Source organism: Coprinopsis cinerea (assembly GCF_000182895.1).
Source record: "Coprinopsis cinerea okayama7#130 chromosome 10 map unlocalized cont3.10, whole genome shotgun sequence".
NCBI classification, from domain to species: Eukaryota; Fungi; Basidiomycota; class Agaricomycetes; order Agaricales; family Psathyrellaceae; genus Coprinopsis; species Coprinopsis cinerea.
Genome location: NW_003307535.1, coordinates 64,673 through 89,437, shown reverse-complemented (window position 1 = coordinate 89,437; position 24,765 = coordinate 64,673). Strand labels below are relative to the sequence as shown.

Here is a 24,765-nt window from a genome sequence, read left to right as displayed (position 1 = left end):
CCAGATTCTGACAAGGTACGACGGTGTTCCTCTCTTTACAAAAATGGAATTATGAAGGAACAATTCTCACAGCAATGAGCCTACTAGGTATATCAAACGACTCTTATATCATCTACTGACACAAGAAAATATACGACTTGCCTGCTTTATCCGTGGTAAGACGGTGTCAGCAGACATAAAGTGACCTGAAGTACGGCGCTAACTTTCCAAAGCGTGGGAAAAAGTTAGCCCATAGTCGCGCCTATGGAGCAAAGTTAGGTAAAGTTAACTTGAAAAGTAACTTTTTACGCACTCCGTTTGTACACTTCCATCCCCAACTTGTAACCTGCATGAGATTCCCTCGTGCCGTTTTGTCGCGATCCGATGTTCCCTAAAGGGGATGCATCTATTGCACGGCAGCGTCCGTCCAATCCACTAATTTGGCGGTATTCTTAGCCTGAATTCATTTCTTGTAGACTCTTTCCCTCTGTTTACCGTCAGTTCGTTTGACATTTCGCGAGTATCCGAAACTACTGCCATATCGGCCGTGCGATATCCCTTTCGGACTCGCTCAATTACATGGATGGGACGTCATGGAAGTGTTCCATGAAAGGTCTGTTTCCAGAAACTCGATTTCGGCGAATACTCAAGACCGATTGGAATCACATCCCTGCGCTCGCTGACCAGGACGGAAATTGGACCGTTTTTCTCAAGCCTACAATCAGGAGATGCTGGGCCTCTAGCCTTTTGGGATGTGTATACACGGTGTTCGAATTGGCATAAATACGAGGTTAGAATGCCTGAAAGTTCCCCTCAGCTCGAAAGTCGACGCTATTCATTCATGAATTACTCGCTCGCTCCTTTGAAAATACTTTTCATTGCCGCCGACGCGTTCTGGATGCTGTCTGCAGCCACACCACCTAATGCTCCGCTACCACCGGAGAAACAAGTCATCCCTGATTGGAGGGAACGATACCTTAAATCTCTTGCCTTGCCTAGCAGGATTTTCAGGGTCTGTCCAGCCTCACTCCCCACCATCTCGACTCTGACGTCTTTTTTCTAGACCCTTTACTGGACTTCCTGGTCTCTCGAGGTGGTGGTCATCCTCGCGAGCGCCCAACCAAACTCTTCCTTTGCTACGTGGATTCTTTCCCACCTCCTACGTAACCCGCATAATGCGTCGAAGATCGGATTCACCTGGTGGTTCGTCCTTGGACATGTCCTTGTGTGGTGTGGGGGCGCATTCCGCCTTCAGTGCTATCGCACCCTTGGCCGACATTTCACCTTCGAACTCGCCATCCACCCAGATCACGTTCTAATCGATTACGGTCCATACTCGATTGTTCGGCACCCAAGCTACACCGGGTTGATTGTACTTCTTTTTGGTTCCATCCTGAATCATGTTGAGGGCTCTTGGGTGAGGGAGAGCGGTGTTTTGGAGACTCCGGTGGGACGTCTTCTGGCGTTTGGGTGGATGGCTATCCTTGTGGCTGTCATTCTGAGCCTCATTTTTAGAGTGCCGAACGAGGATAGGCTTTTGCGCGCGAAGTTTGGGCCGGAGTGGAGACTGTGGGCAAAACGAGTTCCTTACAGGTTGCTCCCTTTCATATACTGAACGCCATCGAGTTGGCTATTCCAGACATTCCACCTCGGCGGTGGACTATTTAATCTGAATTGTCTTATCCCGGTTACTAACGTTTTTATTTACGTTCTACCTATTTCTATCCGCTCGTTAGTACATCATCTGAGTGTTCAGTTGGAGAAAGTTCCTCCACTCTATAACATTAGCGCTAGCGTCTCACGATATGTCATGATTGCCTTGTCTATGCTCATCATTGAATATTACCTTGTCCCCTGTGACGTATTGCGTTAAGGGAGAGTTGGGCTGGAAAAGGTGTTTATCGGAGACTTAAGTAGTCGCTGCTTGTGTTCGTAGCGATATCCTCCCGAGCCATGACCCAGTGGCGAAGGGGCTGCTTACCGATTCAAGCAAAGGATACATCACGCGCCCCATCACTGAGCGCGCTTAATGGTCACCTCGGTCTCAAGCAAGCGTTTCTAACCGGATGTCTACCGTTGTGCGGACAATTGCGGTTCCCATCTCTGCCCAGTACATCCCTGACGAACGTCGAACTTTCTAGACTGAGTTTTCCTTGATTAAGCGGCGTTTTAGGCTCCCCGAAAGAGGTGACCGAGGACCCTAGAAGCTCTGCTTCTGTCTGAGATACGTGTCTTAGGACTGTATTGGAGAGCTAAGTTTGGCGAGGACCGAGTATCAGCGAAGGGGACACAAACCAGTAGCTTCGAACAGTACGAAGCGCGGGGAATCAACACCTTATGATAGCTGCCTTACATCAGGGAAACGACCTGGACATTGAATGTGCCAATCCCACGTAGCACTATGGCCCTCAGGTGCCCCAAAAGCTCGAACAGAAGAAAGAGACCGTCATCATGGATATCAGAGTTCGATGAGCATTAGAGGAGACAGGAATAATACAGAAGTTTGAAAGCGAACTATAACAGCGCATTGGAGAGACAAAAGAAATGCTCACTGCCACGATCATCCCGCGAAAGGCGTAGTTCGTGACCCTTTGAACAGCTCGTATCCTTCGTCAGACCTCCCTTGAGAATCATAGTCGAACATCCAGACTCTTGGGCCAGCTACGGAGTTGTCGTTGTTGGGTTGGAATCCAGGCTCGCGAGCCTCGGTGGGAGTGGCCTGGACGATGGAAACATAGACGCTTCCAACTGATGCGAGTTCACTTGGAACGTCCACCCAGTACCCGTAGCCATCAGCGTCCTCGTCGTCCTCCGCACATAGAGGCTCGACATAGTTCTTGGAAGCGATGGCGTAGACTACGTAGAGTTTCTTGTCGCTAGAGGCATTGGGGATGGAATCCGGGTTAATGGCGACGACTTCTGACATGTCGATTCGAACTCTGTCACCGGGGATGATGGATTGAGGGGTATCGATTTGGAAGAGAGGGTATTGGTCCAATCCGGCGGGTAGGGAAGGCAAGCCAGGTCCGATAGGAGGGCAAGTAACGTAGAAAGGATCTCCTGTCGTCCAGATCTGGTTTACTCTAAGTGGAGCCTGATTTTCTAGTTCAGTGATAACTCTCAATCGAGGGTGAAGAATGGACGAACTTCGAAAGCGGTATTCCATGGATTCTTTCCCTTCACAGTTGCCTGAATCCAAGCGGAGTGTCGCGCTTGGACACCAAGAATAGAGCCAAGGGCCGACGAATAATCCTGAATCCAAGGTCAGTTAACGTTGTCGCTGATGATAGTGACGGGGAGAGTGTACCTTGTTAGAAACCATCCCGAGTGCTCCTTCGTACATGGAGGTGCTGGTGAGCTCGAAGAACTCGCTGTGGTCGACGAAATCGCCGACGCTGGTGGTATAGTTGCTGGAATAACGCCAAAATGTTAGTGATCGAAAGCAGATAGATGGGAGAAAGACGTACAAGTTATAGGTACAAGGGTCGAGGTATCGGAGACCAGCAGCTGTAATAGCACTCTCGAGGAATTTGACGTATTCTTGGCGGTGTTCGTAGATTTCTTGGTAGCGGCCGTAAACAGAGTCGTCAAGTCCGTAAGCCTTGAAGTCTTGGCTCGACCACCGCGAAAGGGAATTTTCGTAGAACGCAGTGGTGAGGTATTCGTACGTGAGGGCATAGTTGAGAACACGAAGGTCTGTGATTCGTCAGTACTCGATGAAGGAGGACGGGAAGGCGAGCTCACCATCGACATCTGGCGGGCTTGCGCTCCAGGCACCGCTACCACCATCATCCTGTACTGGACTCGTGCTGGCACTAGATGCTTGCCCGTCGTCGTCACTATCGTCATTTCCACTGGGAGAACCGGCAGCGACGGGGGTATCACCGTCAGGGCTACTACCAGCACTACTTCCTGCCACATTCACCCCGCTGCTGCTCGGTACTCCATTGTCGCTGGAACTCGGAGAAGCAGCGTAACTCATGACTCCAGAGCCGCCAGAGTGAGAAGCGAATGTGGGATCTGGGCCGTGGCTATGGCTTCCGCCCGGGGTTCCGACTGGAGAAGCCAGGACGTAGGGGAGGAAGAGAACGAGAGCTGTGAGGGCGTCAAACTTCATGAGAGCCGTTGCGTCGTCAAGGTCGTATGGGGTGTGGTTTAGGCTGTTCGTATGAACGATCTCGAAGAGAGGGCCCGGTTTTTGTACGGAATGTGAGCAGCTTTGGGGCTGACGGAGGCCAACTGCGATTCGAAGGGAGTTGACCAGTCGCAGTAATGGGCGCGATTGGGAACGTCGGGTTGGAAGTTCAACTATAAGTAGATCGAGCGACCAGTCTCAGTTGACCTGTCATTAAGAGTGAATTTCAAAATCGTCGCGTCGCAGAAACAAGCGCCGGTCTGTGAAGCTGTTGTGAAGTCCAGCGTTGTCATGTCCCCTTTCGAGACATCCAGGAGGTATGAGGTATACGATAAGTCAGCTGTGGTGATTCCTGGAGTTGCTCGGTAAGGCGCAACTGGAACCCAGGCCATGGTGGAATGTCTTCGTAGTCTGCACATGGTGGGTTCTCCTCTGAAATGCTCCTCGCTGCGACACGTGGATAACTGGCCATTGATCTCAAAGATCTAATCTAATCTCTGGAGAGATAATCGGCTCCATTCAAGGGGTTCAGGAATCAGCTCGCTTTGGCTCGTCCCTCAATGAACGACATAGCCGTTCGCAAGTTTCAAAAGGAAATAGGCGATTCGAAGAAATACTATACATTTACGATGTACATACCTGCGATGGAGGGATAATCAATCAAAGTAGAACTAATGATGGAACAAGGTTACACAAAGTACACGAAAACGACAAAAAGACAGAAGGTGCGAATGGGGAAGAGCCTCAATCATCAATCTTGGAACAACTCGTAGCCCTTCTCAGGCTTCCAGTCTGAATCATAGTTGAACATCCAAATCTTCGGCCCAGCGACGGTGTTCTGGTCGTCGATCTGGAAGCCAGACTGTGAAGCCTCATCCGGAGAAGCTTGAACGATGGAGACGTAGACAGCGCCGGTCGACTCGAGTTCCTTCGGAACCTTCATCCAGAAGTCCTTATCGTTACCATTTCCACCGTCGTCTGAGCCCTTGGCGTACAGAGGTTGAACGTATGAGCCAGTGCCGAGCGCGAAGACGGCGAAGAGCTCCTGATCACCATTGAAGGCGCTGGGGTTGGCCCCGTAGGCCTCTGAGAGGTCGATACCGACGTTTTCGCCAGGGATAATGTCCTCGTTACAGATCTTGAAGGAAGGATAGTCGCGAAGTCCGGCAGGGAAGGCGTTCATTCCAGGGCCGGAGGAGGGACACGAAGAGTAGAAGGGATGGCCGATCGTCCAGATCTGATTGAATGAAAGGGGAGTCTGGAGGGAATGAGATAAATACGTTGATTAAAAAGCCTGGAAAATCGACTTGCCTCGAATGCGGTGTTCCAAGGGTTCTTCTCCTGGACGGTGGAGTGAATCCAAGCCGAGTGGCGAGCTTGAACACCGAGAATGGATCCAATAACAGAGGCGTATCTCTTTCGCGCCTGATTAGTGACAGGTCCTCTAGTTCATCGACTAGTGCTCACCTTGTTGTGAATGTATCCAAGGACTCCGTTATACAGGGACGTGCCGGCGAGTTCGAAGTATTGGCTGAGGTTGACGAAATCGTTGACATCGTTGGAATAATCGCTGAGAAGGCATTCAAGTTTGAGAGAAACTCGAAGCGAATCGTAAGGGACAATGACTTACAAGTTATAGGTGCAGGGCGGGATTAACTCCGCGCCCGATGCTTCGATTGCGCTCTCGAGGAACTTGACATACGCTTTACGGTGCTTGTAAATCTGCTCGTAGCGTTTGTAGGCCCACTCGTCGATGCCGAAGTTCTCGAAGTCTTGACATGACCACCGAGAGAAAGAGTCCTCGTAGAAAGCAGTGGCGAGGTATTCGTAGCTGAGCGCATAGCTCAGGATACGAACATCTGATTGACATCGGTCGATTAGTTCGATTTATAGACGCAAAATGTTGATGTTTCGTCACCTTCAACGTCGTACTCGCTGCTCGAGTCGTCATCTCCGCTCGATCCTTCGTCGTTACCATTTCCATCCTCTCCGTTGTCACCACCATCATCTCCTCCATTGTCGCCGTCGTCCTCTCCAGCCCCTCCAGCGCTTCCCTCGTCATCGTTTCCCCCTTCGTCGTAGTCGTACCCTCCCCCACTGCCACTGCCTCGCTGACCTTCGTTGTCGCCACCATCCCCTTCCCCATCTTCGACGTTGGTTCCACCATAGCCGCCGCCATCGCCAGCTCCTCCATCATAGTTGTATCCACCACTACCACCGCCGTATACACCTCCGACGTTATAAGCGACATTCGAGCCACTGCCACTACTGTTCCCAACCTCACTCCCAGAACCACTCCCGCTCGAACCAGATTCGCCCGAGTAGTCGCGACGGTAGAGGTGGGTCGGAGATGCAAGGATAGTCGGGAGGAGAACAAGAAGCGAGGTGAAGAAGACGCCGACTCTCATGATGGGAAAGAAACAAAAATGGGACGAGAAACGAGAAGAAATGTAAAAGAAAGGAAAGTAAAATAGAATCAAACTTCAAGGACTGGAATCAAAATGAATGTGGAATGGAGAAAGATTGGCAAGGGTGTCGAGGGACGGTATCGTCGAACAGGAAAGGTTCCAAACCTTCCGTCGCCGAGGTGGGTAATAAGGGATAAAAGAACGGAAGGGTTTGCGGGCGGTTGACACGAGGGCGTTGCGTGTGTGTAGGGTAGGAATGTGCGCGTATGGTGGAAGGCGTTCGATTACAGAAGTAGCTCAATTTACAGCCGTCTCTCGTCCACTGGGTTTTGTATTCTGGGGCTGACGGACCTTCAGAGTCCAAGCAATGGGACTTGTCTGGTTATGAAGAGCAGTTAGCCAAGGAGCGTTTGGAACTGGCTGTGCGTACTGACCGGTTCCATTCGAGATCCGCAAAACGTTTGTGAAGGGATACGAGCGGAACGTTGGGTGGCCATTTGACGGTGGTGTGTTGTGTGCAGCAAGAAGAGGCTGATTTTGACCGAAGAAGTTGATGTGCCTACTGCTTGGACGCGTTTGGAAGTCCAGCGGCAGCGGCGAATGATGAAATAATGGTAATTCCACAGCGAACACGAGGAGGCTGACCCCGTTCTGGTGGAACAGGAAATGGTATTGAAACCATTTTGTCACGCCCCTTCAAGAAATCGCAAAGCGGCAAGCAGCGCGGTGCCGGCTAGATTTGTTACACCCTAAGTATCGGGGCTAGTCGAAATCCCAGCTCCGTCGAAGTCCCGGGTCCACAGGTTATCGCTGCCGGATTGTAGGTGTGGGAAGAGCCCCCTCGATTCTGAAATCAAAATCCAGGTCGAAAATCTGGGAATATTAGCGAGTAAATCAATAAATAATTGACCGGCCGAGATGCCAAGTGAGAACGCACCTAGATAGAAGCTACCATCCGAGCATCCTAAAGCGATCGACGCAGCTGCCAGCGATTCGATAGGGGGCCAGCTGGAAAGAATGTGTCAAGTGGGTGCAAAGAAGGGGGTTCGATGGCCAGAATGCCTGGAGTACTTCAATGGGTGGTTGACGTGGGATTCCCTGGGTTACAACCATTCGAGATGATTTCAATGGGTCCGTGAAGGTTCGGCATGGATGTCCTCTGGGTAGAATGCACTTTGAAGCCAAGTCGCCCCCGATGAGATAGGACGTCGTCCTCGAGTTTCCCGGTACTATGAGGATAACGGCACGACGGGATGGGCGGTGATGTACAGAGGACTGTGGAACTTGAAGAAAAGCAGCTTTTTGAGGTGCTTTAGTGCATTCCATGTAAACCATGTAAACTGTGGTTGGAGAAGTTTTTGTGGTGGTGGGAAGTAGAGAAATAAGGTTCAAAACCATCTTTTCGAATTCAAACGGAGCTCAAATGATTCTGGTACAATAAACGGCGTGCTTCCCACGGCCATTTCTCCCTCCTCTTGACTGCCCCCTTTCCTGTCCTTCCTTTTCTGCCACCTTCTATTTTTTCCCTAGCATGAGCGCGGTGGATATATTTCTGGCGCTGATAGGCACGTATAGGCCCATTGCATGCTCGGTACTGGCGGATCGTGGCAGCATGATGCGAAATCAGGTTTTCTGGTAAGCGATATCGACGTCTTCACTTCTGAGCTGGGAATGGGGTGAGTTTCTCGCAGCCTTAGCCAAAGGAATAAAGTCTCACAGGTCATCTAGGTATTTCGATCGGCTTTCGCTCGCTTCTTCGTCTCATAGGGCTCTGGATTGGACCTTGTGAATGAATGGGTTAGAGTATTCGTCCCCATATTGTTCCTGTAAATATCCAATAGACAAGCGTAAAACTTGTTGCGTGTGTGAACCATGGTGTGTCGTCTCAGAAAAATGAACCCGGACATTGCTAAAGAGCACGAACTACAGAAAAGAGGGTGACCTTTCGGAAGCCTATGTCGATGAGCGCGGTAGCATCACTGGCTGGGGTATAAAAGTATCCTCGACATCCTCGAGGCCATTTTCTTCTTTTCACCCTCTCACCCACTACCATCTTCCTCGCGTTTTTTTTTTTTTTTTTCCTAGCATGGAAACGATAATTCAGGCAGTTTTCGCTGCCCTTGACCCCCTCTTCGATCGACCAACGCACACGCCACCGACATCGAACATCGAGTCGGTGAAGAGTTATCAGGCGGCTTTAGCTGACTTTCGCCTAGTCTGTAGAAGCTGGGATGCGCTGATAACCTCGTCACTTGGCTGGAGGTACATCATCATCCAGCTTGACCGCCATTCCTTCTCTTTCGACAAACTCGCGCATTATGTTCAAACTACAGCGTCGCGAACTGACCAAGGTCCACTCGACGTCTTCGTCCTGCGCAGAAAAATTCCAATTACATACGATCTATCGGAACGACGCAAGATGATTCATGTAACGAGGATCCTTCTTCCCTACCACGACAGAATCCGAACGCTCTTCATTGAGCCCAACCAGAGCTCGTCGGTACCACCATACCTTCCCTCGTATCTTAACTCCGAGCTCCGAAACCTATCCACCCTTGTCCTAGCCTACCACGCCGACGATTCAAGCACGGGCTCCCTTTCCGACGTATGCGACTCGGACGTCGTATGGCCCTTTTCGACGACGGACACCATCGTATTCACGCGCTCGCTGGACGTAGCGGCCGCGACCAATACCCTAACTACATTCTCGATCGGAGGAAGGCAGCTAATGTCATTCCTCGATTCACCTCGCATCGATACTCTGCACGGGCTTTCTAGTCTTCAAGTCGCTGGACTAACGAAGCTCTCACCTGTCACCGAAGGCTACACGAAGGACAAGGTGTCTCTCTGGATAACCCTTCTCTCGAATGTGGAGACCCTCAATAAACTATTCTTCGACGACGTCGATATACCAGCCATGCCCGACTGCTCCAGAGGATTTCGATCGAGGCCGACCTTGACTATCGTCGGCGCCAACGCGAGGACGATGAACTTCCTTTTCACCGCCATCTACATATGTGACCTACCTCGCATCGACTTGTTCAGATGCGCGTTCAACGCTCCAGTTTGCTTCCCAACTTCGCAGACGTTGCGATTATACGACATTCGCGACTTCCCCGACCTCGTAAAGTCAATCGCAACCTTTCGAGGACCAAGTCTGCACTTTGGCAAGTGCTGTGACATCACGAACCGACACGTCCAGGACATTACCCGGGGAGATGAACCTCGTCCTTCAAACATCACATTCGAAGATTGCCCGAGCGTCACAACCCCCCGTGGCGTGGTCAACTTGGCCCATTGTTAACTACCACCACTCTGGAATACATTAATACCAACTCCGACCCACCGACTGGTTGACAGGGGGGCTATTCCAATTATCTCCCAATGGCATTTTGGATTCCAACCCCTAACTTCATCACATCTACTCAATGGATTTCCCACACCATGGAATCCATACTGCTGCGCATACTCACCTTGTTACTCTAATCTATTCTAGAGTCTAGAATATTGAATATTCTCATTTAGTTTATCGTTCCTTCACTGTACATATATTTTACTCACAGCATCTCCCTTAGACACCAATAGATTCGGGATGATGGGATCACGTACTACTCTCGACATTCGTGCATGTACATTTCGTCCCTTTTTCTCCTCGGCAACCTACGACTGCCTACGACGTACATACTTGTCTGTATTTTTACTCGTTCAAAGCATCTTCCGGTAAAATAAAGGTCTCATTAGGACGAGGTGATAGGGCGGAACCCCCTCTTCTCGCAGCCGACCTTCATCCCCCCTCAAGTGAATAATACGCCAACCTTGTTAGTTAAAGCCACCTTCTGTAAAGTCTTTCGGCGACTTCATCCTGCCGCGACCCACATGATCAAAACGTCCCCATTTCACAAAGCATGGGTGTCCGTGTAAGCCCTCGAACCTGCGCGACGCGGACCTAATATCTGGCCGTAAGTCCCGCTCGGCAGGGTTTTTGTAACGTGCGCACAAGTTGCGCATGACAAAATTATCTTACATGATTCGGCTTGTGCTCTTGAAGTACCAGGTGATGAAAATCCACCGGCCACGCTCGAATCGAGAAGATTGATTCAATATATATCGTTGATCAACACGTTTCTATCAGGAACGGCTTTCAGACAATAGAAAGCCTTGTCGTTGAACCATGAGTTCACGTTGTGGGCGCCAGAATAGCCGCCCACAAGCATCCGTGGCCGATCCGAGGCATCGGAGTCAGAAATTCTAGAAGAGGGTGGTTGGGCTGCTTTGGGTAGCCCTTTTGTCGCTTTACGACATCCTCGTTCATTATCAGAACCTTGGATCAGCGTACCCCAGACGATTACCAGAGCTGAGAAGAGCATGAGCAGACAGGTTGTCTGTACCTGTGCCGAAACCGGGGGGTCAGAAGGTGAAATGGTCGCCCACAGTCTAATCTACCGTATGTATAAAAGCGGTACCAAGTAATACAGACACCCCAGATCCCCCAGAATGTTCGCTCTTCTAGCTACTCTACGTGCTGCCCTCCTCGTCGCTTTCATCGCAGTTGGATGCGTCCAGGCTTTACCACAGTCTTCTGCGCCTCCCAGTCCTGAGCTGTTGGAGGTCAGTCGGAACCCTGAACTGCTGATTCATGCGGCCGAAATTGGGGAGTTTACGGTCGTACCTGGTCCTGGTCTACCCTCGCTCGAGTCCCTCAACCTTACCTCCCGCGATCTTGTCGTTCGTGCGCTTGACCGTATCGAGCGACACAAGGAAGCCCAAGGTACGTTCAATGTCTTTCCCGTTCAGATTCATCTCATCGGATGTCGTTTTCTGATCGATTCTCCTTCGTATGATAGAGGACAACGAGAGATTGGGCTCCCTCACGAAGCGGTACACTCCGACGTGTAGCTGGGGACAATACATCAGCTATGCCAACGCCTTGGTATGCTTTGAGTATTTGCACTCGATCGGGGGTGTGACCTGCGCGGTACCTTCCTCCGGATCGAGGTTCTGTCACACGGTTAGTGGGACCGACGATGTTGCCTGGCACGGGCGGGTGAACGGCGTATCTTACGCCCAATCGAGCTGGTAAGCCGTTGTTCTCTAGGTTCTCTAGTGGGTTCGACGTGCTTAATCCCCGCCTATAGCGCGCATGTTGCGGATGGTGGTATTTGGGTGCTCAATAACTGCATTTCAAGCGCATTTCCTTTTATTGCGGTGCTCAATGAAGGTGGGTAGTGCCTTACCCATGGCCAGTACTGTAAGCGATGTCTGACGGCTTTCCTTTACGAATAGGTACCAACGCCGCTTGGGGCAACGAAAACCTCATCGTTGAGGTGAGAAGGTACTAGATTAAAGGCCTAGGAAGGCATTTCATTGTGTATAAGTCTGTCTATTTGAACTCTCGTGGTCTGGTTTTGCACCTTGTACTTGTCTTGAATCCTGTACTCAATTTGTACTATATTATCGTGGCTTCCCTATACTCAGATAGACTCGCCATTAGGTTCTGCGATTCCATCGGTTTTTGACGTCTATCCAAAAGCCCACATCTAAGGTGATGGTTAGATCAGAAGACATGGACACGAGGGCTCTCGAAAGCGTAAGATGAGTACTTGACTATCAACTTATCCATTGTTGCCCCCACAATGAAATCTTTTAGTGGAAGTTACTAAGGATATTGCAACGTTGCAAGGAGTCTACAAGCGCGCATCGCGTGCTTTAGGGCAGGCTTGCCCTGCGTGATGGGAAAATCCGCGTGCCGTCTCAGACGCGTCTCTCCTGTCAGGACCCACCACGACGACCAAGCCTTATGGTAGGCTCACATCTCCTTATGCCAGGTCTCTTCTCAATGTTACCTTCACGAACTAGAAATCCGCGAAAACAAACCACTCAAGAAAAGCGGACGATGAGTCGTCCTTGAGCTATATTCCATGCAAAGACTGTCGCGCCGCGGTGCGTGGATTCGTTTATCGTAGTACCCGACCGTTGACTCAATCTCCCTTGCTCAGATAATAAGAAAGGATATGTTGACATGCCACTCGCCGGGCCTTCCTGGGTCCGCGACTTGGAGGCCACTCCCGGCGAATTACCTCGATTATAATGGGCATTTCCTCTATGGGTTCCCTGTGACGGTGGAGAAGATGGAAAAGGTCGGAATGCGGCTGGGGCTTCCAGTGGGCTATGGCGTTGTGACTGACGCTGGGAAAGTGGCGTGGAGGCTGGAGGAAATGACAATGTGGAAACACGCGATCTGCTTCTCCTCAGCAAGGCCGAACGCCAAGTGCGTGGAAGAGGGCATGACCTTCCGCTCGGACATATACGATGTGGATGCAGTGTACCTTCTCGTTCTTGGGTGTAGCTCCTCTGCGCGGCTTTACCACCGACGACCGACACCTGAACAGATGGAGGTCCTGGAAAAGTACCTTGGAGAGGTGCGCTGGTTCGAAACGCTCGAAAGCAAAGCTAACTTTTCCTCTGTCTTTCTTAAACGAACCGCCCCCGTCAGTTGGATTTGGGCCATCGAGCTTGTACAATAAGTGCCTACATCTCTGCGCTAGGTCCAGATCAGCGTTCCTAGCACAGGGTCTCATCGAAAGGCGGTGGCATGACAGAGCTGCCTTCCCTCCTTGGGAAATGCGACTTATTGTAGCACCACGTAACGCACACCTACCCCCGCGCTTGACGCAAGAAGATTAAGTCAATTATGTCGTTAATCAAACGCATGTATACCACAAACGGCTTTCAGACAATAGAAAGCATTGTCATTGAACCTTAAGTTCAGATTGTGGGCGTCAGACGAGGCATCGGAGACAGCTCAGCCAGAAATTCTGGAAGGTAGTTAGATTAGCCCTTTTGTCACTTTACGACGCCTACACTTATTATCATAACCTCGTCTCAGGGTGCCTCAGGAGATGGCCACAACTGAAAAGAGCCTGAACAAACACGCTCGTCGTGCCTGTGCCGGAATCGGGGAGGTCAGAGGGTGCAGTCGTCGCCCACAGTCTCATTGTCGTATGTATAAAGCGCCACTCCTAAAGTCAAGTAATACCGATACTCCAATCTCTGACTCCCCCAAGGATGTTCACTCCTCTGGTTGCTCTGCGTTCTGTCCTCATTGTTGCCTTTATGGCAGTGGAATGCGTTAAAGCTTTACCGCAGCCTTCTGAACCTCCCAGTGTCGAGCTGTTGGAGGCAATTCCTAGCCCCGCAGAGCTGATTCGCGCTGCCGAGACTGGAGAGTTCAAGGTGGTACCTGGTCCCGGTCTACCCTCTCTCGAATCCCTCAATTTTACCTCCCGCGATCTCGTCGTTCGCGCACTCGAGCGTATCGAGCGCTCCAAGGAAGCTCAAGGTGAACTTTTTTTTCTGCCATTTGGTGTCATGTCTGGTCGGTGCTCACCCCACCCTTTTGTATGGTAGAGGACAGGGAGAGGTCGAGCTCCTTCACGAAGCGGTACACCCCGACGTGTGACTGGCACCAATATCTCATCAGCATGCCCAACGCCTGGGCCTGCCATGAGTATCTCCACTCTATTGGTAGTGTGACCTGCGCGGTACCTTCCTCAGGATCGAGGTTCTGCCATACGGTCAGCGGGAACGCAGATGTTGCGTGGTACGGGAGGGTGAACGGCGTGTCCTACACCCAATCTAGCTGGTAAGGTCCTAAAGCCTGTACATGTGGATAGAGGGGCTCTGAGATGCATATTCATTGCCGACAGCGCTAATGTTGCGAATGGTGGAGTGTGGGTGCTAAATAACTGTATTTTAACTGCTTTTCCGTCTATTCCGGTGCTCAATGAAGGTGAGTAGTACCATCGCGTATGTTAAGTCTGCAAAGCTATATCTGACGGCGTCCCTCGACGAATAGGTACCAACGCTGCTTGGGGCAATGAAAACCTCATCGTTGAGATCCGCAAGTTCTAGGCTCCAGGGGTAGGAAGAATGCTCTATACTGGTAGCGATGTGAGAAGATTAATGCTGTACTTTTATTGAATGATAAATCCCGTGTCGTCGTCACTGCCTCATCGCCGCCTAAAGAAACTGTGTCTTCATTTTTATCCTCCCGTCCGTTCTTGGAATATGTAGCCACATCCCTAGCTCCCTCCTTCTCTCCCTCCTCCTATTCCCCCCTCTCTCTTTTTCGAGCGTCCTAGAGGGGAATCATGCGCACAGGTACCTCCCGCCCCCCGTCTCCGACAAGACGGTTGAAGCCCCGAAACAGCGCACCGAAACAACCAGTCGAAGCAAACCCATATCCTCCAGGTGAAGGAGCGCCAAGCGATCCAAACCAGGTCAGGGCGCGGTCCAATCTGACTAACCACGGGGTGGGCGAGGTGAAAGAGGGGTGATGAGACGGGAGTCTCGAGGACTCTCGAGCGATGGGAGGTGAATCTTACACCCCATCAACAACCATCTTCTCCTCGTCGTTCCCATCCGCACTATCCAACGCAATCGGGGAGCACGGTGGTACTCGTCACCCGAGCTCGTGCAGTCGAGAGGAAGGGACAGAGCCAGGGACACTGTGAGCCCAGGGCGCGGCGTTGTCGTTGGTGGAGGCGAGAGGCGAGGATGCCGAGGTTGTTCGAGGATTTGCCTTGCATGTACCTTCGAAGTTCCAACCCCGGGGAAAGGACGGGTTTCTCTGAATAATTCGGTAAGGAAGACGTCTCGAAAGATGAGTTGCACAAAAGCTCACTCGGTGTCGGTAGGAGCGCGATCATAGATAATGCTCGACGTCGAAGGCTCTTCTTGTTGTACATGTCTACAACGGGGTAAGCACTGGCCAGATCAACCAGTGTAGGGCAGGGCGGCGTACTTGGGTGGAATTACGTGTTTCAGCCTAGGCAGTCGAAAATCAGAGAGGCATTGCGCGATGAATCCAAAATACCTTACTTGGCCACGTGGATGTTGCTCGCAGTCGAGCGATGGTCTTGATCCTGGGCGGGACGATAGGGTCCAGGAAGGGATCATCAGGAGCAATGACCCTTTCGTGTTCGAAAGGTAATATCTCGAAATGCGTTCCCGGGTGCCTCCCTCGCCATACATCAGCAAAACCTAGATATGATTCCGAGAGCTTACGGGTATGGTAAGAATGACGTATCGTTGTAAGGAATGACGTTTTGATCGGAACCTCCAAAAGATCCCGTAAGCTTCGTCAAACCTTGCAAGGTTTGTCGAAAGCTTATAATATTTACTGTTACCTTGTAATGTTGGTAGTACATTACCTTTACCTTGCAATGTGAAGTGACGTTCTTACATTCTCCTCGGCTTCCTTCTAATTTCCCCAAGTCCTTGCAATCTTGCCTATCCCTTTTCTGGCGTGCGAGCTTCCCACCCCTCCCAGAGACCTCTCGCCGCGGCTATGTTTATAGTTGACGTCGTGACATCTATGGATTCAATATACTAAAGATCTAGAGTACATCGATTCCCAGTCGCCTCAAAACAGCGCAGAAATGTCGCGTATTAGTAGTCCAATGCTATCAATTTTCCTGTCTCAAACTTTTTGGTTTACTTCAAAGTTCAATAGGTTGGTCTCTTCTCTATGAGGGCAGCAGTGATCCCAGACAACGCGACGTCGCGATCCTTGAGGGGCTTTGGACAATCTTACAAGGATCCTGGGAACCTTGCGAGGATAGAGCAACCTTGCAAGGTTCCGAGAAATCTTACCACGTTCAAGATAATCTTATAAGCTACGAAAGATCATGTCACTTTCCCACTTTTTCTTATAAGGTCTACAAGATCCCGCGTGTTGACAAGAAATTACGAACCATACAAGGTGGCCAAAATTTCTGGTAATCATATCTGGGTTTTGCTGATGTACGTCGTGACCGAAAACCTAACCATGAGAGGCCACGGTGAAGACGGGAGCCGGGAGGGGGTGACAGGGGCGGTAGCTTCGTCAGGTTTGTGGTGAGAGAGTAGCGTAGGCGAGAACGAATCCGTCTGGTTGGTCATCGAAATATAGAGTCACTGTCGCAGGTCGGTGGGGGCTGGAGTTGTGGGTCTCGAGGTTGGAACCGGAGAGTGGTGCTACGAAGCATTGCAATAGCCACTCGAGACCATTTGGATAGCCTGGGGCTTGAGGTAGGGGTCGTGGTCGTGACCGTCTATCAAAATGACGGTGGCTGAGGGTGGTGGAGGAGGTGAGTAACGGCGTGAAAGGTTTGGTATATCAATGAACGAATAGGCGGTTAAATCGAGTGAAACAAACGACGCCGAAGGCATTTACAAAACAACAGAGATTGTCCTCGCTTGCGAGATTGAGAACAATCCGTCGAAACACGACCTAAACCAAAGGTGAGCATTCAGAATACCTCTTTCGACGTTGGAAATCACTCTCATACGGCGAAACAATGCTTTGGAGTGCTGTAATCTAAGCAGCCTTGTTCCGCGTATGCAGGGCGTCGAGCTGAAAAACAACACCATGCCCTTAGACTATCTGGATTGACAATAAAGTAACTTGGGTCCCTAACTTGGGTAACTTGGCCCACCCAAATCTCTGAGGCGAGCCCAAGTAACTTGGTTCCCACGCTTGGATTACTTGGCTTGGTGTACTTGGATCGTACTTGGGTCGGACTTGGATCCTACTTGGATCCTACTTGGACACCGGGGAATAGTTATTTGAGGAGGGACGTGACATGTAGATATAACTATAGTACTCTGTGACGAATAAACACGGTAAATCTTCTTTGGATACTCACCCTCTCAGGGTCAAGGTAAAATTGACCGGCCCTAAAGTAACATAAGCGCTGAGCTTCGCGCTGAGTCGATTGACTTTAAACTTCATTGTCCATGGGTAGAGGAACTTAAAAGAATCATATATAAGATATAGTAGGATAGTGATGTACGAGAATGCAGCATTAGATAGCAGACAGCTGTACATCGAGATGTTACCGAGTGGTGTAAGTTCAACTATTTTCTAGCGCGCTTACTGTTGCGCTTGATACTGTCTTTAGTAACTACTATTTGCCCTCTTTTCCCCATCGAAAAACACAACTCAATTAACACAGTTCTGATCCAAAGATGTAGATAATTTCTTACCTAGTTATCACAAGTCGATCGTCCCGAGGTATCGTCCAGTATCACCAATTTCCAGAGGCTACAAGGACGAGGTTCCATCCTCGCCGCAGCCCCCCCAGGCGCCAAGGCCCGACTCAAGGCAGCCTGCTACACGCTCTGTTCGCTATTCTTGCCTGGATTCTGGGTGAAACAACAGAAAGACTTGAAAATCACCTGGAAATAAAGAGGTACGAAAAGAATGGTTGGTGTTGTGGTAGAAAGAGACCCGCAACAAATCCTGACAGCGACGAGTCGTAAGCCCCGTTCCTTTCTGGTCAGATCCGAGACTGTATAGCCTCACGCACAGCCATACTCGTCCTCGCCCACTCAATTAGGCCCATGCGCGACGGGATATACATCACCGAATCGTATCCAAGTACGTACCTATACCAATAGTACTTGGCCCCACTCGTTTTGGGTGACGGAAATCGAACTTGGATACCCAAGTAACTTGGCCTTACTTTTGTGAGGGCAAGTTACATAATCCAAGTAAACCCAAGTTACTTTTGTATTCACCGACTATCTGGAGCAGGTATGTAGGTATCAGCCACAAGGGAACCAGCACCAATTTCCAACATACCCAAGCGCATCATGCAGAAAATGCGAGGTAAGCGCTGCACACGATTTGGGATTATTGTCGAGAGAGTCAAGCTACAGACGCCCAGTCTCCAGTCTTGACTCTTGCTGCGAATTCGTTGTCCGAACTCGTGCCATCAAAACATTATAATACGATGCCGTTGGACGGCACCCCAGGCAGAATTCCCCAGCAGATCCAATGCTATCGGTTCAAACAAAGGCAAGAATGTATGTATTTTTCAAGGCATATTGACGTAGGTGCAAAGAGATACACAAAAGAAAGCAATACGAAAGCACAAGGCGACAACGAGAACATACTGGGCCATTCGGCCGAGAGCAAGACGTGAAACTGAGAGCGAAAGGAATTACATAAGGAAAACGTGAGGGAAGGAATTCGTCGACGACCCGTGTCGACGAGAATCCAGATTGACCAGAACCCACAATCACCTCCCCATCGCAGACGCAGAGCCATCGGTGAAGAATGACTTGTAACAGGCGGCGCAACCAGCCTGTATATCGACTGGTCTACGACGGGCAGGATGATGATCTCGCTTGGAGTGTGGGACTGGCTAGATATGCAGGTTTGCGTTGTCTTGCCCGTTGATCATGGAACCGTGGGGCAACGCCTATATCGTCTTCGCATCAGCAAGGTATCGTCGACGGGCTCAGATCCAACACCCACCTGGAAGCCGGTCGTAGTCGAATGGCTCATTTCTATCAAGGTCGCCGCAGCACTGTGCTCGATAGGTCTGTAAAACGGCTGGAAAGCGACAAATGCCGGCACGGATGGCGACGATGGGAGCCAGTGAGCACGGTATCAACAGTAAACGTATCCCAACTACTCACCGATTGACCGCACAGGTGCGCGAGGGACATCTTGGCCCTGGTCCTCTCCCCAGCCGCTGATGTTCTGACTAGCACAGAAAGCACAAAGAAGAGCAAGAAAACAACCGGCGGTCCCGAATCGAGTGGCGCTTGTTGTGAGACAAGTGACACGAAGATGAAGACCGACGGCTAAATCTAAAGACTTTTAGGTACTGTCTGTACGTTGGCACGCAAGTTCGACGGGGTTGTTGTTTTAGTAGACTAAGTTAACGAGGAGAAGACTCTCTGACTCGTATAGAACGGTTTTTAGGGTTTTTAGAGCTTTGAAAAGGCTCTTGACTTTATGCAGGTGGTGTTTTATATTTTGTTGTGCTCTACACACAAGGGAAACACTAAGTTCAACTCGCGACTCGATTTGAACACGACTTAGACTCGAAACTCGAATTTGGACTTGGAAACACTTAAAACTCGTCCCGGCGGGATCACTCGTTGACTCGTTTTAAACTCGGACTCGTGTATTCACGCACAAACTCGGACTCGACTCTAACTCGTTAACTCGCTCACTCGGAGACTTCCTCTTTATTTTACTGAACGACTTGTGTCGATCAGGACAAGATATATAATCGAGTCAAAGGGGTATCTGTTGATTCTTTTGCCCGGCGGGCCTATATATATGGTACAAAATGTTTGACTACGAGCTTTAAAACAAAGACTAGCAAAGACTATAAAACAAACCGAATACATGCGCATGATACAGAAAAGGAGAGTAGAGAGACGGAGCGGAGGTACGAGAGAATCAGAAATACATGAAATAGGAAAGAAACGCGACAAAAGAAGCCCCGGCGGTGTCGTGCCGAGTATGCCCCATAGGCGTCTATTGATGCGCTGTTGAAGCGCGTGGATTTTGGTAGTTCCGTCCAGTCGGAACGGAACCAATGTGTGGTGGGAAACTCCATTGTTACTCCGTGAAGATGCTTCCGCGGAAACAGATGGTATACCCTTTTGTAACTACCGCCGGAGGGCGGCGTATGGATTCATCGTTCTGTCCCTTCTCTCTGTACTACTTCTTTTCTGTTGACAGGTCATGGGACTGTTAGTACCCTGTTTCATCTGTCCTATAGAGGACACCTGTCCAACGGAATAGAACATCTCGTGTGATCCGTTCCTGGTCCCGTCGTTCTGGTTATCTTATCTCGGCTTCTATCTTATCGATCTCGTACCTAATCCGTAGAGGTCCCCTTTAGCTTTCCGCGACTGATGGCTGATTCCGACCGTCCGGCGGCGCTTATGGGTGTTTCCTCTTAGGGTACTGACAGGCGCTGGTGCTAAGTGTCGTCGTTCTTGTTAAGTCGCTACTAGCTTTCTAGTCGATTTGAAGTCGATCGTGCACTCCCATGGATAGTCTTGCTCCCGGCGGTGAGGACTTCGTGCCAAATTCTCACTACCGTAGTTCGATCTTCAATCGGTCCAGTACACATCCTTAACCCGTCAATTACTACGGTATCAATGATGCGTTACGTTCAACCTCTTTCAGAGTCGTTCTTAGAGTTCGACTTAGTTGACGACTCTGGGCTCGGTCTCAACTCATATGACAGAATAAGTGACCGCCGGTTATGAAAAACACAGTGCCTTAGGGCTTTTCAGTCACTTATCGAGATGTACGTTTTACCGGACGAAATTAGTCCGGCGGTGTGTTATTCGCGATTTTTGAAGGGTCAGATGACCCTCAGGCGTAACATCTCCCCCCAACTTATAATGAGGACTGTCCCCAGTCAGATTCTTGTCGAAAGTTCTTGGAACTTCGACATATACGATCCGTCACTCCTCTTGACATCGACTTCTGAAGTTCTTCGCCACCTTACAGGGAACTCCAATTCACTTCTGCTAGACTAGCCCGTCGTCCCCAAACTTGGACTTGTCGTGATACGGTGGTGTTTTGTGATCTGGCGCTTAAGTGGCTCTTGAATCTGCCGCCGTTACGACAAGACATCAAACGTTGCTTTCGAACGTCCTTTGGATCGACAATTTCGCTTTTCTACTTTCTCTGATCTTTCTGCCCTTGACTTGAGATGAGTAGAGCGTTAAATTCTAGTGGGGTTTGATACCACATATTAAGGGTCAAGCTGCCGTGGTTTGACTCCTGTTAGGGTCTATCACTTTCCTTTTTTGGGAAGTACCAGCGTTAACACTTTTCCCCACCTCTTCTCATGAAGTCAGTCTGCGCTCCTAGAGGGATTATCCGCTCGGGGTCGTTCTTTGGCCTATATATAGGGGACGACCGCCGGTCTTCCCTTCTCCAAGCTCCTGGCTTACTGTTGTACTGTGCTATCTTTCATCGATGTCCACTCCTCAACCTGCTACTCTCTCCGGCTAGCGAGGCATTCTTCTCGCCTCAGCAGTTCCTCATCCAAATTGGCGACCAACGTCTCCAAATTGACGACAACGCTGAAACGTTCCGTCTCTTTCGTTCTTCCCCTTATCTTCGACAGTGCTGGAATTTCATCGTCGACCACCTCAATCGTTTCCTCGGCCAATTCAGGTTCGAGGAGGCGTTTATATATTCCCCTGAGTGGGACTTCTTATCTTTCGCCACTTATAACGACTTGGTGAGTCTTTGTGCTGTTTCTTCAACTTTCTGTCCTCTGACTTGACTTTTCAGTGTATCTTACAGAGGTTGCCCGGCGGTCATTCGCTGATGGCAGTGAGGGCCTACACCATGGCCTTCATGACTGTCTATCAAGGCAATGACGGTCCCCCTGGTCATCCTCGCTACCCTCTTACTGCGCCTTACTCCTGGCGGGCCTGGGCTGAACCAGTCCACCGAAATATGGGCATTCGTCGAATGATGAACATCGTCTTCACCGACCCCCAGATGGCTATCTTAAGGTTGACCCGTCCAATCGTTCCTTCGACGGTTCGTCTTTTCCTTATCTATCTCTTCTCGGACACTTACTTACTATTCTCTTGTTAGGACGCTGAGATGCCGTTCCTCATTCCTCGTCGCCTTCGTGACAACACTTTACGGGGATGGCGACTCATTTCTCCTCCAGCGTTGCCTATGGATTGGGCCACTTGGAGGGCAGATCCTCACTATCAAGTAAGTTTCTGATCGTTCCGGCGGGTGGCGTATTACTGAGGGATCCAATATCTAGCACTGGCACATCTATATCGATGTGGCCGTTTCTTTTGAAGAGGCCTTGGCCAAGTACAGGCGGGAGCGAGCTGCATGGCTCGCTGACCACACTTCGCCTCCTCCTGGTACCCCTGTTATTCGTCATCCTCACCCTCAACTTCCTCGTCTTACTGTTCGTCCTCGCAATTTTCCGCCTGGCGTTGTTCTACCGCCCACTGCTCTCCTTCGAGGAGAGGGACGCGACTCTGCACCTGCTTCACTCTCGCCCTCTGGTACTTCGAGTCTGGAACGTCAAGTCTTTGGTACCAGCGCGTCGGTCTCCCAGGCGGCTCCTGCTTCTTCGGTGCCTCCTGTGTCTACTCTGGGTAAGTAGGCTCTTCTCTCTTCTTTCGTTCCTTTAACCGACGAGCTGACGACTCCTTAGACGATCGTCGTTCCGCGTCGTCCTCTGTAGTCGCGTCGGGTACGGGTCTTGACGACGGGGACGCTGTCGACGAACTCGACCCTTCGCCTAGCGGCGAAGACGTGCATCAAGAGGCTCCTCGAACCCCTCGTCGATCTCGCTCCCTTCAGGTGTCTCCTAAGACGCCCAAGACGCCCGGCATCCCTCCTATCCCTGCGACTCCTTCCTCTGCGAGGAAAATCGTTCCTATTCCTGGTCAACCCGCCGTCTACGGTCCTTCCTCTTTCCCTCGTGCTCCCAAAGGTCCTCAAGCAAGTACGCGCTATACCGGCACTGGCCCCGCGCAACCTTGAGTCGATCGATGGAGAGCTTTTCCATCCCCCTTCCGTTGGTTTCAACCCGATCGTCCGCCGGGATGGCGTTGACGATCCTACGGGTTTCCTGTCCCAAGGGAGGGACACCACTCCTCTCGAGCTTCAGTTCTCACAGAGGACTGGCGTCTCCATTCAACACCTGAGCCGGGAGGAACGCCAGGCACACTACTTGCGTCCACCAGTCCCTCCTAAGGGCTCCCCTTCCTCTTCGTCTTCCTCTTCTTCGTCTAACTCTGAAGGAGGCTCGTCGGATGCTAGAGACGATTCGTCTCGCTCCTCGAGCAACCCTTTCGTCGGGTCCCTTCGTCGCAACATGCCTACTGCGCAACGTCAGACTACCGACCTCCGCAACATCCTCTACCAGAACCTCACAGGTATCATGGGTTCCCGGCGGTTGTTGTCCGACCACGCCTTGGTAAGTTGCCTTTCTCTCTTTTCTTTGCTTCTTAACTCTTCTTACTAACTTAATACCCTCCTCAGGTTGTGGGCCCTTGCGCTAGGTGTGCCTTCTTAGGCATCCCTAGGTGTGAGTACCGTGGTCCTGGTCTTAGCTGCGGCAACTGCGGTCGAGCGGACAAGCCATGTCCGTTTTCGTTGAACATCGACGCTCGTCGCGGCCTTCGCAACCAGCTGGCGGGTGCAGCTGAGGGATCTTCTCATTGTAAGTCCCCTCGTGACCTTCTTTTCCTCCGCCGGTACTGATTATTATGTCTTACTCTTTAGACATTGACACTGTCGTGCGCGACATCTTGCACCAGTCTAACGTGGTGCGAGATTCGCTCAATCAGTACCTCACCCACTCCCTCCACCTTTACGAGCTTCACGCTCGTCTCCTCTCGGCCATTTATCGTTTGGAAACGTCTGAGGGACCCGAGGCCATCGTCGTCGAGTTTTTCAACAACGACTTCGATGCGTACCTCGAGTTTCGCTCGATGTTTACCTTCGATAATTTCCTCGTGGGTGCCGACGGTAGCACCGTCAACAAGGCCGAGCTTGTCCAGCGTATGGACGAGCTCTTCACCCGTTCGCGTCGGGCCTCCGGCGTACCCATCCCTGACGACGAACTCCTTCCTACCGTCGCCAACCCTCCTCACGCTCCTTACGTCTTTGGTTCGTTCATTGCGCAGGAGTTCCCGATGGCCAAGGACGGCCGTCTCTGGTCCCCGTCGCAACTCGATCGTCCTATCGACGACGAGTTCGACGATTTCCTCGATCAAGACGCGTCCTCTCTTCCCGCATTCGACCCTCTTGTCGACCCGGCGGACGGTGGTCCTGCTCCGAACGACGAAGATGACTGGTAGTCATATCGCTCTTTTTCCTATCTTACTCCTACTAACATTTGCTTTCTAGTCTACGACGATCGTACTGGCGTATCTCCCAGTGCTGACGTTATCATTGGGGACTCTCTTGGTCTCTTTTCCTCAGAGGAGTCTCCAGAGTGGCCAGGCATCGAGGGTTCGGCGATGAACGTCGACGAGAGGTCTAGCTCGGCCCTCTCCTCTGCTCGTTCTGGTGGTGGCGCCTCGTCCTCGAACTCAAGCGACGAGGGAGACCTTTCTGACTCCCCCGAATACTAAGTTCGTCGTTTTCTTCTTCTTCTTCCTTCTTTCTTTTCGCGTCTCTCGCTCTTTTCTGAGAGACATTTCTTCTTTCTACTCTGGCCGCCGGCGGGGGAGGCGCTTATTGGGGACACTCGTATTTATTTATTTTTCGCACATTCTTGTTGTTGTATACTCATGTCCTTCGCACCATCTTGTACATTATTGGATTACTACACCGACTCTTAGGTAGTCATATTAGTGTAGCCTCAAATCCAATTTCTTGGTTATCTCTACTGCCGGTATCCTATCTGAGACTTAGAGTGATTTCTCGAAACGGTGAAATTG

At 50.7% G+C, this 24,765-nt stretch overlaps 10 protein-coding genes across 10 annotated transcripts; 7 read left to right on the top strand and 3 right to left on the bottom strand.

The window, feature by feature from the left end:
- Positions 1 to 775: 775 nt before the first annotated feature.
- CC1G_01484 (hypothetical protein) lies at positions 776 to 1,594 on the top strand (the record flags this gene model as incomplete). Its single annotated transcript, XM_001833755.2, has 2 exons — positions 776 to 991; positions 1,043 to 1,594. The coding sequence occupies 2 exons, from the start codon at positions 776 to 778 to the stop codon at positions 1,592 to 1,594; spliced, it is 768 nt and encodes a 255-aa protein (XP_001833807.2).
- Positions 1,595 to 2,539: 945 nt separating this feature from the next.
- On the bottom strand, positions 2,540 to 4,096 carry CC1G_01483 (hypothetical protein; the record flags this gene model as incomplete). The annotated part of the gene is made up of 5 exons (XM_001833754.1): positions 2,540 to 3,073; positions 3,127 to 3,231; positions 3,287 to 3,389; positions 3,447 to 3,675; positions 3,724 to 4,096. 5 exons carry the CDS (start codon positions 4,094 to 4,096, stop codon positions 2,540 to 2,542), a joined length of 1,344 nt encoding a protein of 447 aa, XP_001833806.1.
- A 769-nt stretch (positions 4,097 to 4,865) lies between these two features.
- Positions 4,866 to 6,522, bottom strand: CC1G_01482 (hypothetical protein; the record flags this gene model as incomplete). The annotated part of the gene is made up of 4 exons (XM_001833753.1): positions 4,866 to 5,372; positions 5,582 to 5,684; positions 5,745 to 5,973; positions 6,033 to 6,522. The coding sequence occupies 4 exons, from the start codon at positions 6,520 to 6,522 to the stop codon at positions 4,866 to 4,868; spliced, it is 1,329 nt and encodes a 442-aa protein (XP_001833805.1).
- A 2,086-nt stretch (positions 6,523 to 8,608) lies between these two features.
- CC1G_01481 (hypothetical protein) lies at positions 8,609 to 9,826 on the top strand (the record flags this gene model as incomplete). The annotated part of the gene is made up of 1 exon (XM_001833752.2): positions 8,609 to 9,826. One exon carries the CDS (start codon positions 8,609 to 8,611, stop codon positions 9,824 to 9,826), a length of 1,218 nt encoding a protein of 405 aa, XP_001833804.2.
- A 1,190-nt stretch (positions 9,827 to 11,016) lies between these two features.
- CC1G_01480 (hypothetical protein) lies at positions 11,017 to 13,118 on the top strand (the record flags this gene model as incomplete). The annotated part of the gene is made up of 9 exons (XM_001833751.2): positions 11,017 to 11,290; positions 11,367 to 11,598; positions 11,658 to 11,740; positions 11,806 to 11,846; positions 12,014 to 12,109; positions 12,233 to 12,322; positions 12,379 to 12,462; positions 12,519 to 12,941; positions 13,068 to 13,118. The coding sequence occupies 9 exons, from the start codon at positions 11,017 to 11,019 to the stop codon at positions 13,116 to 13,118; spliced, it is 1,374 nt and encodes a 457-aa protein (XP_001833803.2).
- Positions 13,119 to 13,587: 469 nt separating this feature from the next.
- CC1G_01479 (hypothetical protein) lies at positions 13,588 to 14,433 on the top strand (the record flags this gene model as incomplete). The annotated part of the gene is made up of 4 exons (XM_001833750.1): positions 13,588 to 13,861; positions 13,930 to 14,164; positions 14,229 to 14,311; positions 14,378 to 14,433. 4 exons carry the CDS (start codon positions 13,588 to 13,590, stop codon positions 14,431 to 14,433), a joined length of 648 nt encoding a protein of 215 aa, XP_001833802.1.
- A 515-nt stretch (positions 14,434 to 14,948) lies between these two features.
- CC1G_15235 (hypothetical protein) lies at positions 14,949 to 15,731 on the bottom strand (the record flags this gene model as incomplete). The annotated part of the gene is made up of 4 exons (XM_002910281.1): positions 14,949 to 15,151; positions 15,206 to 15,271; positions 15,403 to 15,564; positions 15,671 to 15,731. 4 exons carry the CDS (start codon positions 15,729 to 15,731, stop codon positions 14,949 to 14,951), a joined length of 492 nt encoding a protein of 163 aa, XP_002910327.1.
- An 893-nt stretch (positions 15,732 to 16,624) lies between these two features.
- CC1G_15234 (hypothetical protein) lies at positions 16,625 to 16,957 on the top strand (the record flags this gene model as incomplete). Its single annotated transcript, XM_002910280.1, has 3 exons — positions 16,625 to 16,652; positions 16,731 to 16,806; positions 16,891 to 16,957. 3 exons carry the CDS (start codon positions 16,625 to 16,627, stop codon positions 16,955 to 16,957), a joined length of 171 nt encoding a protein of 56 aa, XP_002910326.1.
- Positions 16,958 to 17,351: 394 nt separating this feature from the next.
- CC1G_01478 (hypothetical protein) lies at positions 17,352 to 17,752 on the top strand (the record flags this gene model as incomplete). The annotated part of the gene is made up of 2 exons (XM_001833749.2): positions 17,352 to 17,411; positions 17,555 to 17,752. 2 exons carry the CDS (start codon positions 17,352 to 17,354, stop codon positions 17,750 to 17,752), a joined length of 258 nt encoding a protein of 85 aa, XP_001833801.2.
- A 3,424-nt stretch (positions 17,753 to 21,176) lies between these two features.
- Positions 21,177 to 24,456, top strand: CC1G_12182 (hypothetical protein; the record flags this gene model as incomplete). The annotated part of the gene is made up of 9 exons (XM_001833748.2): positions 21,177 to 21,575; positions 21,629 to 21,883; positions 21,941 to 22,066; positions 22,122 to 22,467; positions 22,527 to 22,820; positions 22,873 to 23,294; positions 23,360 to 23,540; positions 23,603 to 24,145; positions 24,230 to 24,456. The coding sequence occupies 9 exons, from the start codon at positions 21,177 to 21,179 to the stop codon at positions 24,454 to 24,456; spliced, it is 2,793 nt and encodes a 930-aa protein (XP_001833800.2).
- Between the last annotated feature and the right edge of the window lie 309 nt (positions 24,457 to 24,765).